The 26,587-nt window shown below is 37.1% G+C and overlaps 1 protein-coding gene across 1 annotated transcript; it reads left to right on the top strand.

The window, feature by feature from the left end:
* The first annotated feature begins 1,114 nt into the window (after window positions 1-1,114).
* LOC135073488 (paired box protein Pax-6-like) lies at window positions 1,115-25,875 on the top strand. Its single transcript, XM_063967672.1, has 6 exons — window positions 1,115-1,124; window positions 1,821-2,018; window positions 9,594-9,734; window positions 22,213-22,494; window positions 24,111-24,295; window positions 24,488-25,875. The coding sequence occupies exons 1-6, from the start codon at window positions 1,115-1,117 to the stop codon at window positions 25,049-25,051; spliced, it is 1,380 nt and encodes a 459-aa protein (XP_063823742.1). The 3' UTR covers window positions 25,052-25,875.
* Window positions 25,876-26,587: the final 712 nt, after the last annotated feature.

Raw genomic sequence — 26,587 nt, 5'->3', positions numbered from 1 at the left:
ACAACAGTGACAACGGTTTTCAACGTTTCTAATGTTGTTGAAAAGTAGCCTCATCAAATTTATAAGAGGCGTGATAAGTGGAATAACATTAAAACCAAGCCTAATAAGCCGAGCAAACTATCCGGTTCATGTTATTAAACGTTAACAAATAACTTAAATAAAACCATAAAAGCTTTGAAACTATCGGTCAATAAATAAAAGGGACGAGCGCGCGGCGGAGTCAACGCCAGTCAATACAGTCTAATCAGTGATTTATTGCCACTAATCTTCAGCTCAGCACAAATAAGCTATCTTGTCGTTTTAATGTTGTATCAGCTCAGGCGTGAAACTCCCGCGCAACACTAAGTGGTCCTTCCAGTTTCCACTCGAAATATTTTAATAAGGCCTCACTGCTCACGCACCCAAATAAAAACACACACACGCACCCACTACACGAACGATCTGCTTTAAACCTCCATTCGTTCGACTCCAATTTATTTATAATAGTGGCGACACTAAGAATCTACATTTTTGCTCTAAACGGTGTTAATTTATTGACGGTGGGCAGATAATATCACTTTTTTTCTCCCATTATTAAAGCGATTACACGAGAAATTATACGTCGAAGTCCAGTCCTGAGCGCTCGATCGGATGCAACTCTACATTCTAATGTGCACCTTAAATGGCTTTAGGTAGGGTTAGTTCTGCCTCAACCACCTTGATTAAGCTCGATAATACTTTCGTTGACGAAATCGCCTTATTGACTCGCTAATAAAAAGTATAAAGTTATGGACAAGTTATGCCACTTGCATTAATTTCGATGCTTAACCTGATAAACAAATTATGGTATATTAAGTTAATAGCTTAATTTATAATTGAATCGGTTACGATGTGTTCATAAGAAAGCATTGTTACGATCGGCATTTAGCATAAACTTGCGCTTGTTAGTAACAAATTTCTTCGAAACTTAATACTTTTTATTTTAGCTATTAATCGACCATGTTTTTACGACTATAATTTTATTTGCAGAACACCTTTCCAACCAAACCTATAAACCGTATCTGATATAAAATGTAAATTATACTTTTGATAAAAGTTTATTTGAAGGTTTGAACGAATCGTGTCATCATGCGAAATGATTGCAGGTAACGACCAATAGAAAGCTCTATTTGTGTTGGCTGAGGTAACAATATCAGGTAGTAATCACGTCTAGCTTGTAATAAAGTCAGGTTCTTTTGCCTTGTTGTGGCAAGGTAATGACAAAGGGGGATAATGAGTGAGCACCCATTGAGCAGCCCTCTTCCACGGAACGAGAGAACTTTTCGCCAGAGGCGCACTCATTATGAAAACAATATAAAAAGTTTTAATGCTATTTCAACGACAACGCCGAGCTGGCCGCGACAAATGACGGCCGTAATTCGTCGGCTCATTGATGACTTAATTTAAGCTCTCCGATTTTATGAGATCATGACCCCGATGAATAAAATCACCCAAACTTTTTACGAGTCGCATTAAATATAAACAAATCTTGTCTCGGTCTGTTTGACGTAGGCGTTTTTGATGTCCAATAGCACACGCGTATTAAAACAGCGTCAAAATTTTATTTAAGCATTATTTATGTGATTCGCTTCCGTCGTAAAACCATATTCTAATAACCATTCAAAAGTTAACAGTTATGGATTAATTGGGCCAAAATTATGTGTGTTTATGAATTGAGTGCGAGATTTTACATCTTTAATTGCTGCATCATCTACAGCTGGTGTTTTGGGACTCTATTTATTGTGCCATTTCCTTTACATTTTTTTTTTGATAGAGGTTAACAATATTTTGTTTGATTTCAGTGCCCGTATCTCCTTCATCGTCCGGGGGCGGCGCCACCGGCGGGTCAGGCACCCCGCTGTATCCCGGCGCCACCTCGCACCCACTTTCGTCCCTGCTGTCCCAGCAGAGGCTCCTGGAGCTGTCCCGCTTCGGCCTCAGGCATTACGACATCGCGCATCACGTCCTCAGCCAGCAAGGTGCTGTTACCAAATTGCTTGGTAAGCAAGCTCTCTTTAACAGATGACGCAAACAGAATCACCACAATATCGAGAATCGCAAACCACTTACACCACGCGCTGCTGGATATTGACAGCTTCACCGACGTTTATCGCCACCAATAAAAAAGATACCGAGTAATCATATTGGAGTCAACAAAAGGGCGATTTCCCTCATCACGACAAACGATTAGTTTCGGCTTATTTATGAAAGCTTTGTAGTTGTGTAACGTTTAAAGAGTTGACAAGGATAAAGGTAATGACACTCTACCCTTTCGTGTTAAAACTGAAAATTAACGGGAATGTACAAATTAGACACGAGGGTCAGCCTCGAGGTAAGATAATTGATAGAATTAACGTGTACCTAGTAGGTATCGTTTTCTCTATAATTAATCTATGTATTATTTATAGAGAGTTTACTTGGGAGGCACTTTTCAGTGTTGTATTGATTTATACAACCGCTCTGTAGAGAATTAGCCTGGGGGCCCGTTATAGCCTGGAACTAAGTTATTTGCGATAATTACTTTGCCGCCTGCCTAGAATGATCAATACGTCAGTCGTATACGTAACGCGCGTAGTTGACCTAAAATGATGTTATCTGTGAGTCGGTAGCTTTTTCAAGAAGCAGCACTGAGTTAATTAGTTATCTCATTATTTTTACACAGCAACATATTTGAGATGGCTGTGACTAGTGAATGATAAGTATTTTTTGAGACGGCCTACTTTATTAGAACTCTGACAAGAGCGGACAAAGAATTTATGTGGAATAAATTCATGAATATTCTCGCTCGTTTGAATACTGATACGCAAGCAATCTGATTATCACGGGTATAAATAATTCCGGAGCGTACATTGACAACTCGGCAATTTGTCGAAAGCGACGCGGCTGGGGTCCGTGTTTAACTCTGCTCTAATAACACGGTTAGGGCAAAAATCTCAATTGCTATTAATCAATGATAAGGCATCGGTGGAGTTTGCCGCGACGAAAGCTGCTATTGACGAAAGCTTAGATCCTAATCGATTCATAAAAGTTGCAGCGTGTTAATTATAAGCCACCGCACTGCGGCGCCCGCGCATCGCCTCGCGGCCGACTATCACGCCATCGGTGATTCTTCACGGCCGCAACCCTTTATTTGACCAGCTCCTTTACAATTATCATAGCAGCGTTTTAACGCGGCCGATTATAAATTCGGAGTTTCAATGCAATAAAACAATCGAATAAAGATTTTAATCGATACGCTTTACTTGAATGATCACAGTAAATTCGAAAAGATTATATGGCTTTGAACAAGTTTCGAAGTATTAATAACGTTAAATTAAAGTGTTAACTCGCATAGAAGATTAGTGGTATACTATGACAGCATAAATACATACTTTTTATAACGCTCTTTTTGATAGCTCCTGAGTTGATAGTCACGTGTCTAAATGAGCACAAAATAGTGGTAAAAACATTACATTACTGTCAAGAAAATAAAAGTAAAATTATAGTACTGGCCAGTGAGTATTTTGTTTTTGTTTTTGTCAGCCAGTTCTTGTCTATCAGCATATTCAGTACTATTTTGTCGTAAAACCGCATCTACTTAGAACAACTACAGCTTGATGTGACATCATTAATTTAAAAATTATCAAAAAAATAAGTCTTTTCCTTTTTTTTTAGAATATACACTTCATTTTCTTGAACACCCTTTTTAAATAAAGGTAGGTTTGTCTGTACTTTTATGTTACTACTTTGCAATTGTAACATCAGTTGCCGCAATAAGCCTAGGTGTACAATTTCCCGGTATTTTAAACGTTCGTTAATTAAAGTTAGCATTGCATCGCAGCAGTGTCAATTAGTGCGTCATAATTCCACAGTTGGGTTGTAGCGAAGCGTGATCGCTGCGACCAGGGCCGTAGACACTTGGACACTTGGCTAATTCGAGCCATTCGATCTGCGGGTGTCATTAGGACACATGCTTACTTTGTGTTTGCGCAGGACTCGAGAACGGACAATTTTAAAATCACTCAACCATTCACTCAGTATCCTATATAATTTCACGCCGTTTGAACATAAGTTTTTATTGAAAGGCTAACGTCTTTAATATTCGGTGCCGTCAATCTTTTACCTGCTTATAGCAATTAGCCGCTACGAAACTGCAGGTTCTAATACAATTAATGTTAATAAAGGTTAAGTTTGTGTGAAGGTATACATTTAATTAAATATAATGGAAACTGACTTAATATGTATGCTTTAGGCCCAGTTTTTTGATTCATAGTTAAAATAACTAATTGTTAAATTTTGCTACTAATGGTTAAATATTAACAAAATGTAAACAAATAGTTAAAATATGTACTAAAAGTCAAGTTAGCCATTGTTCGAAAAACATTTTTTTCTGATATTTAACCACTTGTCATTTGACATCTGTCAAATTTGACTATTGGTTATTTTAACTACGAATCAAAAAACTGGGCCTTAGTCATAACTTGTTATTGTAATTAACAGTGAAAAATTTTCAGGTATTGATTGTCATACAGTAATAATTATAACACTTTTATCTTTTTATTGAAAGACGAAATTGAACCCTAGGGATAAAGTCTCTTTTATTAATTGTAAAAGTAAAGAAGTACTACGCTGCTAGAGCTGTAACGGTGTAATCTTCTAGAGTTTTCACCGAAAGCGATTGAATATGGCGCAGCAGAGTGGTGTCAATCAATTTTCGCCTGTGGTGATTTCGTAACGTCACGTGTTCCGTTCCCACGGAAGCCTCGCTACGATCCGCCCTGGGCCGTCATGTTCCACCACTTACGTATTTAACATAGGTACACAGCCTTAGCTCAAAACTTATTATCTAGCCTAAACAATTTCCAAGCTGACGGCATGGAAATGGGCACGCATAAATAACGTTCCATGGTCAAGTTTGAGTATTAAATTGTCGGTTGCATACGAAGCATTGATGGATAAATTACTTTGTGACTTCTCTGCGTTCTAGAGCCCTATAATGGTGAGGAGCGGAAACGTTAACAGTTAAGGAAAGAGGATGACAAAAACATACGCATAGAAAATACGGTCGCGTGTAGGGTCTAGTGATGCACAGATCCCGGGTAAACGCAGAAGCCTGATTACGGTCTGCTGGAGATTATCTTGAGATGGTTGATACTTATCGCGGAATTATCTGACGATCAACTGAAAAGTCATGTTGGTTAGTCAATTAACTTTTGAAGCAGTGGCCATTCCCTCGCTATTATAGTATCCATAGCACATACTTAACTATTGCAAAAAAGTGTGATGAATATATTAAATGAGTTAGAAGAGAAACTAATTGTACAATTAATTACTACGTTCACAACTTTTTTAATTGAGCAACGCATCAGTACTCGTGTGTATAATGATGAAGACTTAAAATGCCTAAGACTGTCGCCGTAATTAAATGAGCGATTCTGCCTAATTGCTTTGGATACATGAGAATTATGCTAATGGCGACACTGTTATTCACTGCATTTTAATTGTTGAACACTAGTTCATATAGGTCATAAAAATGATTTATAATATTGCACACTCAAAGTGGTGTTGTGTAAGACATTGGAATGATTCATGGGGTCTTGTATTTTATGACCTGTCATTATTTCAATTTGCTTGTTATGAGAATCTACTAAATCCAAACAATGTCTACAAAGCGAACGAAATCATCAGGCGAGTAATTTCGTATTAAACCGCTCATTTTATTTGGGTATTACTTAAAATTTGGTCGGTAGCTAATGATACCTACCCGGGAAGATTGTCCGCGGATCGCCGCTGCCGGTAATGAACCCATATTTAAGCTTTGGAGCTATAATCAAAATTGAATTACCCAGGTTGACAATCTTACTACATGAACGGGGCTTTTTCTTTTTGTGCTCCAATTCTCGTAGGTCAATTTGAATTTTTTATTGTCCACGTAGAGGCCGGTGTGTTATTTTTAGATTATAACGCCGTATAGCTCGATCGTAATTGATAGCAGCCGTTAATGATATGGCCGGTGATACTATTAAGCCTTTAACGTCGGTGTGACATACCAGTTCCGCGATAATTTCGCTGTTATAGCAAATACACCGTTGTAACTAGTAATTTTCTGGAACGGAGTAGGGCTAGATTAGAGCGATCGCAGATTTACGTATAAATTAATTCCTTATGTAAAGTAGGTACATTTGATTACGTTTGACGTAACTTGAATTCAGATTGAATTCCAGAGTTAAAGGAATAAATGTAGTTGGTTTTTATAATTTTGAATCTAGCAGCTAGTTATCTAGTTAGTAATGTTTGTTAAGTTTTGATTTACAAGATACCGTTAGATCGATTGCATCTCCAAGGCATAGTAGGCTTTATAAAAACAAAAATACGATGCACATAGTTAAGTTCTGTGTTTTTCATCTATTGTTCACAATGAAAGGAAGTGACTCTTGTAAATTTGCTGCTTGATAAATTTTACAAATTGCTTCTGAAGGAGCGAGCGCGAACTAATTTTTTCGATAAAAATCTATCAATCACTGAATCACTGCTCGTTAGCACACGCATTGCATTAACTCCTATAAATCAGAGTCGAAGGCACTTCGGTGAAGATTTTGATCTATTAGGTGCATGACTGGCAGTTGTCGGCGGCGGTTAGCGCCAGCTAATATAAAGAACTTTTAATACAAATTTAATTAACTGAATCCAAACCATTTTGTGCCGTTTACAAAGATCTGGCCCTTCTTTGAAGCACCGTGTAATGACTTTAAACGTCCATAAACGACTCTTGTCTGGAAATTTATTAACCGCGCTCTGAGTGCGTATTGTGCGCTTTATTAACTCTCACTTCCTCGTTTTGGTGATGATTAATGGACTTCAGGGCCTTATTCAAGTTAAGTAGGTGTACATTATGGAACAAATTAAATATTGTAATCAGAATTACATGCATATACAATGGAATATTACATGCGATTAACGCAAATAAAAATTATACAGTCAATTTTAAGCACTTATGCGGGACGGTAGATTGCTTTGACTTGGACGCCCGTGCGCGTTTCGCGTGCATATTGTGAAAACATTGTAATAACTAATAACGCATGATTTTTTGTTTACCAGCGTTACAACAGCCGCAGCGTTAGCGCAATCATTTTCTAAGGGAGCAAGAGCGCGCCGGGAGCGCGCGCGTGCGTTTCGCGCAAATAATAGACATTTAACAACAATTTCAGTGGTACCTCACACGATCCGCCTCTGCCTAGGCAACGGCGAGTAATTGGCTGCGGTCATGCGATTACGTTCCTAGCCGATTTAATTATCGCAAAATGATCAGTATGCTGGCCTCCCGCAATTTACCTATCAATCAAGGCGAGAGCGGCTCGCTTGGGCTCGCCACCGCACTTATACAGATTTTCAATCGTTCAACAAAACTTAACGACAGTGGAAGGCACTAAACTTTTGGTGAAAAGTGCCTGTATGGGATTAGTATTAGTTTGACTACTCGGTAACATATTATATTATTGATTTAATAAAAACGTTTAATGGTATTTCTTTTAACTACAACGGTACCTAACCTATTTAGCTAAAATTGTTGAGGCAAAAGTAGCCCAGTAATTTATTTTTCCCATAACTACCTTCGGGGCTTTATTTTGCTATTCCAGAAAATAGTGAGCCTTGATTCATTAACATACTAATAAACTTATGAATATAATCACGCTGTAAATCTATGCTGAAATAATTACACTAATATGTGTTCGCTTCTTACCGTTTCGTAACACGCGACCCAGCTAATGATACTGCCAAGAGCTCAGTAGACAACTTATAAAATCATAACTTGGTGAAATAAAGTTCTTATTCTACTTAAGTGGAAATAATATTATAATGAGCTTCACCTATTATGGCTTCGAGTAGCAGGCGACGTGTAAACTTGAAGCATTACTTTTTGCACGTCTGCGCCATTTTTGGCGTTGAGCTTTAGTTTTATCAAGACATAAAGACCCGTATGAATTTATCGTGAATGGCGTTGATAAAAATGTGAATATAATGTGATGAATTATTCAGCGTGTTATCGGTATGGAGGACGGTTGTCCGCGCGCCGCAAAAACGCTGCGCGAGCGCCGCGCCGGAATGCCGCGTCAGCATATACGTTTTTACGTAATTGTCCTGGGGCATGCACTCATCACTTACCTAACTGATTTAGGCATCGCGGCATCCATTATTTTTTACCAATATTTCTCGAGTTCATAAACCAATCGATGTCCTTTGAATCTTGAGTGAGTGCAACAATTGAATGCCTGAAATTCATTTCAAAGGCATCTGCGCTCGTAATTATAATTATGAAATTCTTTGTTCAGAAAAGCTTTCTTATTGCGTAGGTATAAGTAATATTATGAAAATGAATAATAACGATTAACTTTCATAAGATAAGTGAGACATTTAACAAATAAATTATTCCAAGTCCATATTTCATTTTAAGCCTTTGAACTTTCGTAGCGTAAAGTAGTAATTTTTAAAGTTCATTGCATTATTGCTCACATGTCAAAAAAGGAAAACAACAGCGATTCCCATGAGCTGATAGAATTTTCAATTGTCTCATCTAAAATTCACCTCTCGCATGGTCGTATGGATGATTCTGTAATTAATACTAATTTGAAGCTTTCATTGTTATTCTTATTGTAGTGCACGATTATCGTTTTTTGTGCGCACGCACAAACGCACATGCACCTTGCTAACAGCACAAATGGATATATTCGCTCGTAACAAATATATTGGCCTTTAAATCATTGTATTTAGAGTCATAACATAATAAGTGGTGATGTGCTGATTTTGAAGAATCGATTTAAGGCAAGTGGTACGTTTACTCACGTTTAGCACTCAATGAAATTGCATCCATCGGCTTCGTGGTGCTATTGTTGGCATTTTTATTCGAGCCTCCAATTTGATTTCGAATTCTAAGAAATTGAATGGTCAACAGGTGCCTGTTTTTATTTTACAAATAGAATTTATTTTATTTAATACAAGTAACTGCAATTTACAAAGTCGTAAAACACTGAAGCATGAAGGTACTATAATTATGTCGTTGTCATTTTTATGTGCAATTCATTAAAAAGGGATTAACATTTTATGATACTAATTGCGTTCTCGGATTTTTTTTATTAACATACCATAATATTAATACCCAGGGATGTTTATGAATATTGATTATATTACTGCAGTTGTATTGGTTGCAACTTTTACACTTATATGTATAAGCAGCCGTCAATAAAAATTACAGAAATACATTGTCGTTTGTATTAATTTTTCTGTGTTCTTCTTTAATCTCATTTACAAAGACTATTTGTTGGTGTTATAGACTTTTTGTTGCACAATTTTTAAGCATTATAAAATCAGCGTTTTTAACGAATTTTCTTTGCTCCAAGAAGCAAAACCAAAACTGAATAATTAGCCATTAATTTTGCTTAGTTTAGGGGAGTGGTTAGCGCTACTGTATGGTCCTGCCACTCGAGAGCGGTGATAAATGACATAACATATCGCTCATTATGCAGAATATGGTGGACCTTATACAAATATTATGTGAGATAACTCTTGAGCTTTTCTGACAAAAGTGCCTTTTGTTACAGGCACTTTACGGCCTCCAGGCCTCATCGGCGGAAGCAAACCTAAGGTGGCCACTCCTGCTGTGGTGTCGAAGATAGAGCAGTACAAGCGGGAGAACCCCACCATCTTCGCGTGGGAGATTCGAGAAAGACTGATTTCTGAAGGTAAGATTTTTTTTTTGTTTTATGTGATAGGAGGCAAACGAGCAGACGGATCACCTGATGGTAAGTGATTACCGTCGCCCATAGACACCCGCAGACCCAGGGGCGTTACAGGTGCGTTGCCAAAAGTATATTTAAAACCAGATTCAAATTAAAGAAAATGGGCGGCTCAAAGTCGTTTATTAGGATTATCAATTAAATGTTACATTAGTGTTACCCCCGTACTAATAAAACTAACACGCTCATTGAACAGTATTTTAAAGTGACGTTTAGTATGGAAATGTCATTTCAGAACAGTGTTCAACAACTGTGTAACTTTATATTAGTAAGGGGGTAATTTTATAAATATTTTCCTTTTGATATTTATTTCATAAATTATATCTATTAGGAATACAAAAAAATAAAATATCGAGTTGTTCTTAAAGCTAGTGAAAAAGACATCAACGACTTAGGTACCTACTGACCCGTTGGGTCGTTGAATTTGATTAGAGGCGTTTAATTTAACTAAAATGTCATTATTATTACTGTAACCAACAGTATGATTGACGAATATTTAACAATATGAAAAAGTAAATCTTCAATTAATAAAATATAACTTATTTGGCTTAGACTTTGCATAATAAGGCTGGGTTGCATCAACTTACGTTAGGGGGCGTCCATAAATTACGTGAGACAATTTTGGCTATTTTTCAACCCCCCCGCCCCCCTTGGTGAGATTTGGTGAGATTTTGCCTGACCCCCTCCCCCACCCCCAAATCTCACGTGATATTAAAAAAAATCCGAAATTTAATAGTTTTGGAGTAATATAACTGAGAAACATTTTTTTTGTGTGCCTTAACGTTGTCGCTAACGAGTGCATCAAAAAGATCTATAAAGTTGAAGATTTTAGTTCTTGAAAGTATCTGCTAGGGACGCTGTACAATCATCATACATTTAATGTATGTCATTTTTTACGCAGTCGCTAGCGGATGACGATTGATGTAAAGTCGCACTAAGCCCACTGATTACGATACGAATAGATCCAGAAAAACACGTGTAGTGACAGCGGTTAGTACTAGGGTCACATTGTTTTTTTACAGAAGTACCTAGTCTAATTGTTCCTTTCTACAACATCACAAATAATCTAGCAAAATCGATTTTGATAAAAAAAGAACTTGTTTTAATAATTTTCGTCATTTATTCTGCATTTTAGTATTCACACATGCAGACGGAAGCATTTTTAGTTTTATTTGTTTAGACTGTATAGAATAAAATGACATTATCATCATACAAATATCATTTTTCAGTCCTGACAAGGAACCCTTATAGTTTCGATATGTCTGGCTGTCTGTCTGTCCGAGGTTTTGCTTGGAAACTATTGGCACTAGGGAGCTGTAATTTTGTAGAGGTATGTATATTAATCACGCCGACAAAACGGTAGAATAAAATTTTGAAAAAAAATTTTTTTTAGGGTAGCTCCCCCACATGTAAAGTGGGGATGATTTTTTTTTCGTCTTCTACCCCATCGTGTGGGGTATCGTTGGATAGGTCTTTTAAAATGGCTTAGGGGTTTCTAAGACCATTTTTCGATTTAGGGATCCGTTTATTTTATACGGGCCTAAAGTTTTTTTACAACTGATCAAAGGTGATTGGGCCAGTACCTTTGTTTTAATTTCAATCATACGAGCAATTTAGGGTTGAGCAGAAGAATAACCTCGTAGCTGCCAAGGAACTTACAAAATTAGATTTAGGGATCCGTTTGCAAAATGTTAAAGTTTAAAGTGCCAATTTTTGTCCGAGTAGGGCGTCCCCCCCGCTAAAAACTAAACTGTTGGCTTGATAAATTCAAGATTCAAGATTATAGTGCTTTTTATGAACTTTCAAGGAAAACTATAGCGGTTAAGATAGATCAGTTACTTCAAGAGTAATAGTCGTTTTACTCGTGTATACATATTTATAACATTTCATACCTAATAAAAATTCCTTAGAAGAAAATATTAAAAGTGACTTTAGATGAAGTAATTGCTTACTTCTGAAATATATTGTGATAACGACGGACAACTACGGAACCCTACACTGCGCGTGGCACGACACCGACACGCACTTGGCCAATTTTTTTACTTAAGATTCAACCCAGTTTTCTGGCAAACTATTTCTCTATTTCTTGTGGAAAAAAATACGTGATATTTCCCGAGACCCCCCCTCTCCCCCACGTGAGATTTAGTGAGGTTTTTGTTGACCCCCTCCCCCCCCTAAAAGACTCACGTAATTTATGGACGCCCCCTTAGCTATAACAAATGTCAAAAATCTGTCAAACTCCATATAAAAAACACCGGTTATAGTTACAGTTACGGTTATATTTAGGTGGTGCAACTCAGCCTTAGTTTAATCATTTTAACTAAATTAACAAAGAGGTTAAAAACTAAACTCAGATTATTTTATCATTTTATCAATAATGAAATGTAAGTATTTCAAAGCAAGTATTGGTCCTATAAAAAGCAATAAATACAACTTTATTATAATGCATTTGTCAAAGTTGGCGAACTTTAATGTAGGGCTTGTTCTACACAATCAACTCTACATTTTACAGTTATCGATCGCGATTAATTCGTACTAGTATATGGATGTAGATTACAATAAATATAAGAACCAGAGTGAAAATTACTGTTAGATATTATCTGCCAGCCTATTTATAATATCAAAGGCTCTTAAAATGTCGGTGGGCGCGCCGCGTAATACCGGTGCGCGGCTCACGTTACGACGCAGTGCGTGTGCGCCGCTCTACGCTGGCTCGCTCGGTCTGTCAAATGTATAACGAAGATACAGGGTGTAATCGAAAACGCATGACTTAAAAAAACATGTCTGTGCTAATATAATTATAAAATTAGTGCATAAAATATCTAATTCAGTTCTGTAATGTCATGATCAAATTCTGAGCTACTTTATATTTTTTATATTAACCATCAATAATTAAATGAGCTAATAAAACATATCGTTTTTATTCCAGTTACAACTACAAAATACTATTTTATATACGGTCACAAAATAGACTTTATCGATAAATGATAGTTTGGTCTTGTTAAACCTCGATTCTTGCTTACACTCTGTATACTCGGTTCTCCGGTTCGGATATTATTCATGGATTTTCACCCTCAGACAATATTAGCTTACGTAGATTTGAAGTCTACTTATCTTTTGTTCACTATTAGGAAACACTAAACATACTCGTACCTACTAGGTGTAACTTTCTCCTATTTATGAAAACGGGCGTTACGGTGATAGGTGTAACTAATAAATATAAATAGCTAAAACTTATTTTGTTTATGTTGCAATACCTATGATGATATTATGTCTAAAATTAAGTAGTTCATAAATATGTTAATTTTATTCAATAGTTTGAAAAAGTGTCTAAAAAGTATATTAAATTATTTGAGAATACAGCCTGTACAGTGTACAGTGAAACTAATATTTCAAATATTACCAACATACATACCATACGTATAGCTTATCTCTCTAATAATTTGCGCTGTTGAATGTGTGTAAATATCGACCGAGCCTTCAGGTTACCGCTAAACTATGTCCGTTAATCCTGTAATTTGCTATTATTTTCAGTTGTTGTAAATCTGGGATTGTTTTTCCCGGTTTATAAGTAGTGAGACTATCGCGTTTTTCTGGAAACTCACATTGGCATTCCAAAAGTAATTGTAATCATCATTTTAGATATTTCCAGATATTTTTTTTTCTATTTTAGGATTAGAATCACCCCATAAGAGGATTAAAGGTAACTCAATTATTTATATCTCATCAACCTTGACCAATATCGCGTTCTCGAAATAGAATCACTTCTTCATACTGTTCCTTGGTTCGTTCTAAATTGGACTTGACTAGCATTGTCTTTTAAAATACCTTTTTTAACGTTAATGCCTTATCCAGTACTTATCCCAGTTTAACCTATACTGGTCAGATATAAAATATTTAAGCCCAAAAATATGAGCCAATTACCTAACACCGCGGCTGACCAAAACTAAAGCTGGCTTCACTAAGTAAATATATCCAATTATCGGATTTGACTTATTGAGTAATGAACTTTAGGTACGTGTCAAACATTTCGGGGGGGTCAATAGGTAAAGCCATGGAAATGCAACCCCGAATATGGTCTAATAGTTTCGTAAATGTCCGTCGGCTTACCGACAGCGGATACCCCGTAACATGAGAAGATGTATTGGATTTAGGAGCACGAAAAAAGAGTCGCCTTATGTAAACGTAAGTACGGTGGCTTGTGATCACGCCTATCCCACAGGGAGAAAGTGCCGCTAAGACTATGAGCGTACATGATTGCTTATGATGTTATAAGATACATCCAATCAATGTCGTGGTCGTGGGAGATTTCAAAGATTTTTTATTTTATTTATGCTCTGTCTAAAAGTGGCAAGTAGATACCACAAGAAATCCTGTATGCTTAGACCATTTTTAACATGAGTGTTATTTAGACATTAAAAATATTGCGGTTTTTAAGTTTTGTTCACATTCTTCTGTTGTATGGGTTTAGGTATCTGAGGTCACAACCCCGGTGTGAGCCATCTTTTTGAGCGACTTTTATATAAATTACTCGCAGATAAAATAAAAATTATAATTTGTGTTCTGTTTTCATGTTTGAAGTAATTAATAAAGTAATTTTATTTAAATACCGTGAAAGCAAAATAAATGCTAGCGTGTCTATCTTATTTAAAAGTGTGTTTTAGCAATAGGTTTGAAAAATAAACAAATGAATACACTTAAATGACCAACAAACCACAAACGGCAAACTTTGAAATTCTGTGAAACACAAATTATGTCGTGTGGCGAGTTTAACCGACGAAATGTGTTAAGCAGAAGCAATTTGTCTAATAATACGCTAATGAAATGCTTAGACCTTTTGCTAAATGTCGCTTTACGTTTTTCCACTACGACATACATAAATAGTTGAGAGCACGATGGGCGTCGTAGCTCTGAGGCCAACGAGCCAATTGCGGTAATTGCACCAAAGACACCTCTCGTGCCCATGCGTGACGTTAAACGCTGTTAATAAGTTATAAAAAGTCTTAAACGTTCATTAATCCAACAATCCATTTGGGATTCTCAGACATAAAACATAAGAATAAAAATCGTGTAACTACAGCATGTGTTATCACGTTCTGTCCCTAAGATCAATTCGCCTTCTTATTTTCTCTAGTGCAGAGCGGTAGGGTGCATGCGATCGCCTGTGAAACTGGTTTCGCTTAAGACCACTTCTGGTTTACGATATCACCGGGACCGGATTAGGAGACGATAACATTCTTGATGGGAAACACTGTGCTAAACTGAGTTGTTAAATTGGTTCACAGTCATTAAATCCACAGGGGGCGTCGTAACTTCAGAGCGCATGATCGGACAAACATCTATACTGAACACATTTTATTTATGTAGGGGAATCGCTTATTGGACGTATTTGGAGGATGCACTTAAAGTGCTAAACGAGTGTTTGTTTTAAATTCCAAAGGTGAGTTAATAACAATCCTACCTAATTACAAAACCTTCTGGCGACAAACCGTATTCTCATTTGAGTGCGTAATAAAGAGACCAGTTTCTGTGAACCAATCCATTCAAAGGGGGCCAAAGTTTCTACTCAGTAACACTGCATGTTCGCATCAAAATTGCTAACTAGGCAGAATAACTCTCGTAGTAAAGAAATAATGTAGTTTTTTTACATCCCGTTAATCAAAATTGATTAAGTCGCATTTTCAACGATTAAAATGTTCATTCAGATAATTACTACATGTACGAGTACTACTTAAAAATTTCAGTTTGTATATATAAATAAATTACTTTAAAATCTTAATTAACTTTTAAGCCGGGGCTTTGAAAGACTGAGTAGAGTGTTGATTGATTTTATTCGTATACTATCTGTTAAAATATAATTTCATCGAATATACCTAAGTTGCTCGAATACATTCTTTAGCGGAGGTCGGACAATTGCTCAGTGAATGCCTTTATTTTTTTATGTTTTTTGTTCTTATCTGCGCGGTCGACTGACATTATCGTCATTTGTTGAAATGTGTTTAAAATAATTGCTTGAGCGCAGTGCTCGCCCATGCCTGCGTTGTATGCGAAAATTGCACGCGATCCCATGCCAGTTGTTTTGCGTAAATGCTCACATATTTGTCGTAAATGCTGCAATATTTAAATTTCTGCGTATTTCGAACGTTTAAAATGTACAGTTAACCCCTGCGGTTTCGTGCTTCTCAAGGCAAAGCTTGAAAGTAGTGTTGTACCGATTGTTGATTACTGGAAAAAAGAAATTAGTGTTCATTAAGATAATGAATTGAGCGGTTCAATTAGGGACCTCGAATCTGTAATTGCTCAATTAATTAAAATAACAATCTGCACATGCATAATTAAGGGATTACATTAATTTTGAAGGAAATTTCTTAAGGACTGACTTTAAACAATTTTCCTGTATGTTCTGATATTTGATAAACTAATATCACTTGTTAACTTAATCGCGTTCTAAGCAACCCTGATTTTGACATTTGAACGTTATTCCCAAAGCTATTTAATTTTTATGTTTTAAGAAAAGGAACAGCAACAGAATTCTATTAATTACATACCTACATTTAGTATTTGTAACGGATTTATTTAAAATTGAAATAATTCTTGTTAAAACTGGGTACTTACTTTTCGTTTACTTATTAGTAAAATATAAAGTCACTGCTTATTATTTACAACAATAAAGGTGAGGGCACATCACTGTGAATCTTGGCTGGGCGCTCGGATGGCTGGCAGCCGGGATGTAGTTATGATTGATTCCATTAGATCGGGCGATGGTTTCGGTGAATCAAAGCGTGTTGACCGGGCCGGACCACCTGCTGATGAGGGAGCCTCGACCACAAGCCTTATGCTGACTAGAAGTGCCATCTTTGGGCAACAAAATAAGAAGTAAACAAAACAGGATCTCATAGATTTTTGTTTTATTCATGGACAAGGCAAACATTAGTTAAATATTAAAACTAATTGAAGTCGTGATTTAATTAATGTGTAATAATTATTAATCAAGAAGATTATAATTTACACATTAAATTAGTATTCAGTGTTATTTAACTTTCATTATAAATATTAAAATATAGGATGGCGCGGTATTACAAATAAACTAAATAAAGGTGATAATGAAAAAGTAACAAAAATTTGTGACTCTTCCACTCGTAACGGTTTAAATCTCTGTGGCGTTGGCAAGAGTCATAAGTAATAGAATTTTAATCAAATTTATAACGAAATGATCACGCGCACAATGCCGAGCCTTTGACACAACACGTGCCCGCTCAGTGCGCGCTTATTGAAACTGATCAAATTGATTAAATTTCATAAAGAACTCTAATAGCAGCACACTTTCGATATACACTTTTTTATTTTTACTTAGCAACCGTGACAACATCATAAAGCATTGCATTATTAATATTATAACTTGTCATTGAATACCATTCAACGGTCGAAAAATTTATGAAAGTGGCAACCTAAAAAATTATAAATAGATCATCGATCGACTGTTTATTATAATATGAATCAGCGGACTTTGAAAACTACCGACTACCCAATTTATCCCAACCCAATATTTACAAACGCGGAATACAATAAAAATCTGTCAAAAATTCGGCATCCACTTCAGCGTGTCAGCGCATAGGCTTCGGGGGCGCGGTTATCAAAACAGAGCGGCTCATCGGGAGAGGCTAAATTTTAATAAGGTGCCCACTACCGCCTTTGTTAGTCATGACGTGGCAGTTTCGGACAATGCCTTGCGCAACTTATCGACTAAATCGATATCAGTTTCCGAGGCGTTACGGGCGGCTCTAGCTACTGACCACATTTTGATTAATTGCATTCTTTCGGCCTCAAATCGTAAAGGCCTGGGATATTGACTGGCGCCGATTAATTAGCGAAACCGATGACGTGTGAGTTTACAAACGGGGTGTGAAATATTTTGAGATGGTGTGGAAACACCTTTAGAGGTGATTAGTTTTTGAGCAGTCATTTAGTGACGGGCAAAAAGTTTTCATAACTATAACAAATTTTGATGATTATGGATAATGATTACAGTGTTTTTACATAAGTTACGTTAAATAATTTCAAAATGAACACAATTTCAAAAGGTGTCGACTGATCTTTCCCACAATGTCTAAAGTAACACACTCGCACGACTACACCTAAGCTAATAAGAAGTTTTTATCTAACGTTTCTTGACATTTACTAACAAGGTCCCATCTTGTTTGCCGACATTGTATTGTCAAAATAAATCAAATCGATCTCCACACAGCTTCCAATAAACCGATACATTTATTAATTTGTTACAGCATTAAATTGCTTCCCAGCAGCGCATCGCCCAACACTGTTGCTCCTCAGAGGTTCATGGTCATCATTCTCAGTCCCATTTTAGTTTGATGGGGCCAACATGGTTCGACAAAAAAGTGTTTTGATGGCTTTTTGCCTCTCCATTGTCTCTTTGTCAAAAGGATTCAAACCTTAATATTTACTCAAATGCATTCTTCGTCTCAAAACTTATAAATCACATCTAAAGTTCGCAAATTTTTAAGGTTTTAACTTTTGGGAATAGGGGACATTGACAACGTACGGTACCTGTGTGTTTACAACTTGCGATATTGCAGTCTGAAAACTGGATCGTTGCAGATGAAATGTTATCATCTGTTATTTGTAACAGTTCTTTTGTGCACCTATTCATTGCTAATTGAAATGGGTAGAGCGTCGGGTGCGTGGAGTAGCGTTTAGTCGGGTGCCGGGCCCCCCGCCGGCCGCCACCTTTTTACTCGGCCTACGCCGCGGGTGCCGCCTGATTGCCTCCGATCTCATCGTTTTATGTTCCCCATAAAGCCAACAATAATTCATTTAGACGACGTGACGCCACTCACTCGTTAACTGGTTCTATGAGGACGTGATCTCCGAGCGATGCAGTTCCGGTAAACTGAAACGAAAGTGGATTCAGCAGGTACATCGAGTGTCTGCTGTAATTTAAAAAGCAATTTAACAGGACTCAAAGGCGAATAAGTAGATTTTTCACGCTAATTGTACCTACTATGCAAGTTTGGTAACAGCAAAAAATTTTACTTAACGTTCAAAGTACGTGCAATACTGATAAAGGAAATTGCTAGCAGTTTCCAAAATAACCAATTAGTTTTGCTTTATTAAACAAATGTCACAAAATTAACCATAGGTTTTGTTTTGTGTAAATGTGACGTAAAATTTTTTATTGAGTCAAAGGGATATTTTTTTAATTAGGACTTTAGTTATCAGTTTTAAGCAAAACCCAAAACCATAATAATAATCTTCCATAACTTTCTGTGTGTAGTGTGCCCAAGTTTGACTTTTTTTTGGCTCTTTAGTTATAGAGCTATTTTAAATTTGTTATAAAATTTACAAACTAACAACACCATGTTGAAGCCAAACTCAAATTGCAGCTAGGATTAGATTTAGGTAAAATGATGTAAAAACAATAAAATCGCAGAAGTATAGAAGTTCTAAAAGCTTCTAAACGGAACGAAGGAAGTATTTGTGACAAGTGAGTTTAATTTGCTTACAGTTAAACTGGTATTTACTAGTCAAGGCCAGACTACGTTTAAAGCTCATGTAAGAACTATAAAATGAAATTATTTTTAATTAGTAAAGGAAATCATAAACACGCTTGTGAATTAGTAAGTAAATATTAAATTACAAAATTATAAAAATTAGGAATTTGTTGCAAAAAATAAATAAATAAAAAATAATATGTGGTCAAGCGACAAACTAATTAGTTTTATTACTTCACCTCTAAGCGCTAATTAGTCCAACTCAATCGAATCACCGTCGATGGGACAAACGAAATCTATCGGAAAACCGGTATAAGTAAAATAAACAAACAAATTCATTCCGAACCATTAGGCACGAGATCCGACTGTTAATGTCTCAATTTAGAAACGAGCGTAAATCTTCAAAGGCGTGACAATTACTGTTACTTCCCGGCAATACAAACAAAAAGGTTTTCCGTCAATTATCGATAAATTAACCAGATTAAACAGTCCATAGCAGACGGCGCCGGAGCGGCTTATCTCCGGACATGCCACGCTTTTAGGCAGGTCACAACACTCACAGCAGAAACATTAACATTTTATATCAATTTGCCTTTTATTAGGAGCCATAGGAAGTTACAGTTATCTCCCAATATCTACCTACACCTAGCTTAAAATATAACATTAAGAGCACCCCGAGGTGCGGCTACCAATGTTCATTTGAATTGGAATCATACTACAAAAAAACTTAAAAGCTTAAAGCGATTGCAATAATGGTAGATAGGTGCTGTACATAACAAGCTCATTCCATTGAAAACATCTAACCTTTTAATAGAAGCGGAGCCTATTGTGACTAATCATGATTAAACGACTTTAGACAAATTGCATGACCGTGACTAAGCATGTAAGGACCCGAACTCGATCCCAAATCATTAAAGAACAATTATAGATATCGCGTTCCCACCTGCAACCTGTTGACGGATAATGATCTCTTTCTAAACAAATAGTCAGACTAACCATTGATCGCGCTCAACTGCTCGATCGGCGATTCAAATTAAAACGTAATTAATACAACACTAACATCGAAAACAACAAGATTGCTGCTGTTTTTGCGGCATCCGAAATTAGACTTGAGATATTTCACGAACTCAACGTAATCTCACCTCAATATCAATTCAACAAAAGTGAATTAAAAACACGACATTGAAAAATTGGGAGTCAAAGCACCTTATTGTCGATCAAACGGCCGATAGGTACTTCTTGTTACTAAACAAAAACCAATTTAACTGTTCTCTTAAAGATCATAGGAGTTTTTTGCCGTTTGAAAGAATAGTATGAACGAACTAGATTAACTAGCGGCGACGCGTCGTTGAGCTCCCACAAAACGTTAACAGATTTTCAACGGTTTTATTTCTTTTTAAGAAACGATCTCGATAGTCGTATAATTAAAGATCGGCCGGTAAGTGATGACTGGTCACCATTAGGGGTATTCTGTCTCGAGGCAGCGGCCGGTACAGAAGGCTATCGCCTCGTCTTAAAGCGCCGATTACGAAGCAAACAAATTGTGTGGAGGGCACCTTTTTGTACTTTAGACATGCTAACAATAAGCGAAGCCCCGCAACTGATCATTACCATTATACTGTATAAGGCTTTGTGTTTTGAGTAAATTATAACAGGTCCGTTTTATTTGATGCGCCAGCGCAGCTCACTGACAATGGAGCTTCATTACAAACGGTGACCACATTAAATCTACCAACGTAATCGCGATAGCATTATATACTAGTCATTATAATTATCTCATGTCTGGAACTCGTCAAATTGTTTCTGTATGACAAACAATTGAGGGCGGTTTATTTTGTCCGTAAAGGCGTAATTTTGTATAACAAGCTAGGCAAACGTCTTTGCTGGCATATGTAAAGAGCGTCCATTAAGCAATTACGTGGAATTATTGGTCCTACTAGGTATAATCGTCCAGTATAATTCAAATGATAGGTTTAATTGATAATGCAAGTAGATCTACTTTATGTAAATGCGGTTAAACAGCATTTGAAAATTGCCATGTCCTACTCAAGTATGTATACTTAAATGGTAGGTATTATCGTCTGTAGCTAAATGGTTTGTTATCTAAAACAATTTTGTTGTATTTCTACTTTCCGGATTACAAAAGAAATTGTGGTGCCTATCGTTTAATGTATAATACCATTTGGTGATATCTTCGTTCCTTCGGATCATCCATGTGACGTCCACTGCTGGACAAATGCCTCCCTCCCTCTGGATTAGGGATATTACCTTAAACAGTGCGGCTGGATCAAACTCAGTCCCAAAACAAGTAGAGCAAGGTTTGAATACAACTTGTTAGTGAGAGCTCGGACAAAAACAAACTTAAATGTGTGATCACGTAATGTCTGAATAGATAAGTTAACCCAATTCCAGCACTAGACAGAGCAATTCAGAAGCGAGTATAATAAGCGACCGCTCGCCGGCAGCTCGGTAGCTCGACAACGAATCCTACGACAATTACGCCCGGACAGGCTATGATTAAATTATGGCACTTACTCGGAGTATTTCCTGAAAATTACATGGGATGGCTCTCCAAGGCTGCGTCGGCACGCGATCCCGCCGCACGCATTAACTTTATAATTGCGAGCGATTTGAAACGCGACCAATGACGCATTGGTTTTAACGCGCACATCGGCCACTACTCGCTCACATTATGCACTTGCTGGTAATTAGCTGACGGGCAGAGATATGAATATTGCTGAATGAAACTGCACATTTATGAGTGTTTATCGTAAATGCCAAGCGAAAACTTGTTTTTAAGACAATCTCGTGACACGACTTCACGTTTTGTTTACGCTTTGAAAATTTAACTTTAGTTTGAGGAACTCGTTTAATAAACTTGTATAATGTAATTACTGAAATGTGTTTGTTCACAGGTGTATGTACAAATGCTACAGCGCCGAGTGTTTCATCAATCAATAGGATACTAAGAAATAGAGCAGCCGAAAGAGCGGCCGCGGAATTCGCCAGAGCCGCTGGCTATGGCCTCTATGCCGCGCCCTCGCCTTACGGGGCCTTCCCTTGGGCGGGCGGTGGCGGAGTCTGGCCTCCAGGCGGCCTGTCTCTCCCGCCAGGAGTCCCAGTCCCACCAAGCGGAGTACCACACCCTGACGCCGTGCAACAAGGATTCCTCTCCTCGTCCGGACGCGGCCTCATCGGTAAGCGAAATTCAATACTTGTGGTACCCACACTTAATGGTCGATCGTAAAATCTCTGAATTCGGATACCTATGCAAACTAATAAAATAATATTGAATGGACACGTTACGTACGGGACTTTTTTACTGTTACTTTTTATTAACCCAGATACTCCTGAAACATTTAACTATCTCCAAACTTAATAATCTTTGTATATGAGGCTTAAAAACTGACAAATAACATGGGAAAAATAAGAAAAAAAATATTTCCCTCGTGGAAATTCGGAAAAGCGGTGTCGTTTATAAACAACAGTAGTAAAATGCACTACTATGAGGTATGCATTGCATAAAGAAAACCATCCTTTATTTTATTTGGCTTTTGTGACAAAACTGAGTAATATTACTTTTGGTATTATATTTTGTTTCTTTAATTGTAAAAATGCATAACTGAAGATAGGTACCACGGTAATTCCCTGCATTACGCACCCTTTTGAGGGATAGCAAACTCGAGTCGATGTCTCTTCGACAGGATGTGCGATGCCAAAAGCAAGAGCGTCCGAGGAAGACCAGCTTCTTGACATGCCCTTACGAGAATGTCAGGATAAATGCTGAGCGGGGAGCCTATTGGGGGGTCATTCCACTTTGTTCACCTGGGTGAAGAAAGTGAAATAGAAATATTTATTTGTCTTTTTAGTGTCCTCATCTCACCTCGGAACCATTTCACCTAGCTTCATTTTACAGGTGGATTGCGTCGACTAAAACGTTCACCTAGAACCTTTGTTCACCTAGAAATTAATTCACCCTGGTAAACAAATGCGAAAACCTGGGTGAATTCATCCCTAAAAATAGATGAACAAAAGCGACTGCTTTAGTCAAATCAAGTCATATGGATAATATCATCTGGGTGAAATGGTTCTGAGGTGAAATGAGGACACGAAAAATAACACTTTCTTCACCCAGGTGATATCACCGAGGTGAACATAGTGGAATAATCCTATTGGGGCCACTGGACCACTGGACCACTGAGCCACTGCTCAGTGATTGTTTTTATTCTAGTTGTGTTGTTATTGTTTATAGGTATCTATGTATTAACTACTGTATCAATAATCATCAGACAATCTAGTACTGGAAAATTATCGTCATTTTCTAGCTCCTCGACGAAATCATGAAGCTCCAGAGCCTGATAATGTGTCCTACAGTAAAAAATAAAATAATAATGTCTTGAAAGATAAAGTAGTACATTTTACTGCTGGCGTTTATAAACAACACCAGTTATTTTTCGTTATAACTTCTTACCAAAGGTTCTGAATCAGTGTGATTTGATGTTTATATGTAGTTTATGATACTAACATCACGTTTTATATAAACTATCTCAATAAAGTGTGCAACTTATTATTATTACTTATCTTGAAAACTCATCGTTGAAAATGGCTAAATAAACTTGTAAATATTATGGAAAACCTAATGAATTATTAAGATTTGCCACATAGACTAAGTCGACAAAGCCTTCACCTGTCAAGTAACATAAATAAATAAAAACAAAAGTACCTACATATTCTCCAAATTTTTTTGTTTCTATGTGTTGTTTTAAAACGACGGTAGTATAAAGTGGGTTAAAAGCTTTTTTTTTTCATACAGATGTTGACGGCGATGATTCCGGATCTTTAGACGGCGAGCAACCCAAGTTCCGACGAAACCGCACCACGTTCAGCCCTGACCAGCTTGAAGAATTAGAAAAGGAATTCGAAAAGTCTCATTACCCGTGCGTTTCTACTAGAGAAAGGCTCGCATCGAAAACCTCGCTGTCGGAAGCACGGGTCCAGGTAACGACCGTCATAAAATTTTTAATATGATATTCGTAAACACACAGCCAATTATAATATTTTATTAGTACGTCTCTCGAGATGTCTTAATCAAATCAGAGCTATCATTTTCACACCAATTTACATTTTATGAATATTTGTTGACGCAGTGAGAACAGAATACTAATCACGTTTATTTACCGTTACTGACAGGTTTGGTTTTCCAACAGACGAGCCAAGTGGAGACGCCACCAGCGCATGAACCTCCTGAAAAGAGGTGGCGGCTCGCCCCCGCACCGCCTGCCCCACTCCCCCTCCCGCTCCCGTTCTCGTTCTTCGTCCCCCTCGCGTTTCCCCTATCACACCCCCCAAATGGGCGGCGAAAACAGCGCATTTAAGTCGCTCGCGCATCAAGACAGCAACGCACTGAAAGCACTGTCGCACCAGGCGCAGTTCGACACGAACGCACTGAAAGCACTCTCGCAGCAGCCGTTCGAAGGCGATGCGTTCAAGCACCACCCGGCTTTAGAGAATAGCGCTTTCAAGGCATTAGTTCCGCACTCCGCGGCCGCGGCCCTCCTGGCGGCTCAGTCCATACAACTGGCTCGTGGCTATGAATCCCATTCAGACTCTGACGAGGAGATAAACGTCCATGACGAAAGCGACGACGAGGGTGAGAAGCAGAAAAACAAGACTAGGTCCCGGACCCCGAGTCCCGCGCGCCAGCGGGCGGCCCCTAGCGACGTGCCCTTACAGCTCACAAAACACGACCGTTGATATCGTCATCGAATTTATTTATATTCACATAAAGTATTACGATCATTCCTATCGAATGTTGGATGTTCCGAATAATTATGTAAATTATAATCCTAGAGTGCTAATACTCCAGTTTGTTTGTAAATTAATGTAAATATGTAGGTTGTAAAGTTGTTAATTAATTCAAGAAAGATAAATGAGTAATAAATTCATGCACAAACATTTCTATTATTTATTAAATATTTCTTAACAGTAACAATGATGTGTTAAGTTTCAACTCAAATGTAAAGTTATCTTTTGTTTCCTTATAAAGAAAAGTGTAACCTGAGATTTTTATGTTATAAATCAATGTCACGATAAACAAAGTTTCCTTCAAACACTGTTTTTGATTGTAATTTGCAACGATACCTAAGTTAATAAAAATGTATCTAAATATATTTTTGTAAGTACAATTTGTGAAAGTCTAGAATGTAGAAAACCAAAGTATTATTTTCAATGTTGGACAGCACGGTTTATGGAAAATAAAAGTTCCTAATCCACTTAGTACCATTTCACACAAAAAGAGGATCTACGTGAGTGAAGTGTTCTGTCTGCAGTTGATATAGTCGAATGGTAATTAAGTATAAATGTTCGCTCCGTAATGTTTACGATAATTGGCACCATTAAGTAGGTTTGATTAAGACGGGCACTAAAGAATCTATTTAGAAGTCTAGCGTGTTATGTATATATCTGTTGAACTCGGCACTGTATACTATTTATTGCTTAGATAAATAATTTTATTGTAAAATATTGTAGACAATTTATGTAAATAATAACAATTTAAAAAACGTCAAATAAAAACACATTCACACAAAAATAAAAGGTGGTTTCATTTTCATCGAAATTCTTTTACTAATTATGGCCAAAAGTTAAAACAAAGGTAGGTAATTTACAAATAGTACGAGTAGTTTAGCGTAGAGCAGTGTAATTTTTTCTAATTATTTTGACAGAGTGATCATGATGTAGTAATAGGATTTAGGATATAGCGCAGGGGTTCTAGCGTACCGCAGCTGTGAACTGCTATGCAACGCTAAACTCGCTATTTAGCAGGAACTTTATAGTTGTCAATGACTCTACAATAAAAATAAGTAAATTATTCAAAAAATTAGATCGAATATTTGCTATGTACCTACCTACTAACTCCATGATGATCACGTAAATCTACATACTACTTACGAGTATATCTATAAAAGCGAAAGGTCACTCAATGACTCACTCACACGAAATCTCAGAAACTAGTGTTATGAGTCTCAAACTTTGCTTGCATGGGTTCCTTTTAGATCGTAGGTGCTTAATAAGACGGGATTTTGCAAAATTCAATCCCTAAGGGGGCTAAACAGAATCCACGCGTACGAAGTGGCGGGCGGCCGCTAGTTATAAAATTAATAATAATAATAATTTTCCTCAGCCTGTGACCCTGACCACCGGTAGCTTGGGCCCCGCTCCGCTGCCTGCGGATATACTAGTTTAAATTTTTTTTTATAATGTATTTTTATTTTATTATTTGTAATTTACATT

This window comes from Ostrinia nubilalis, chromosome 7 (assembly GCF_963855985.1).
Source record: "Ostrinia nubilalis chromosome 7, ilOstNubi1.1, whole genome shotgun sequence".
Lineage (NCBI taxonomy): Eukaryota > Metazoa > Arthropoda > Insecta > Lepidoptera > Crambidae > Ostrinia > Ostrinia nubilalis.
This window is presented reverse-complemented; position numbering and strand designations above follow the sequence as displayed.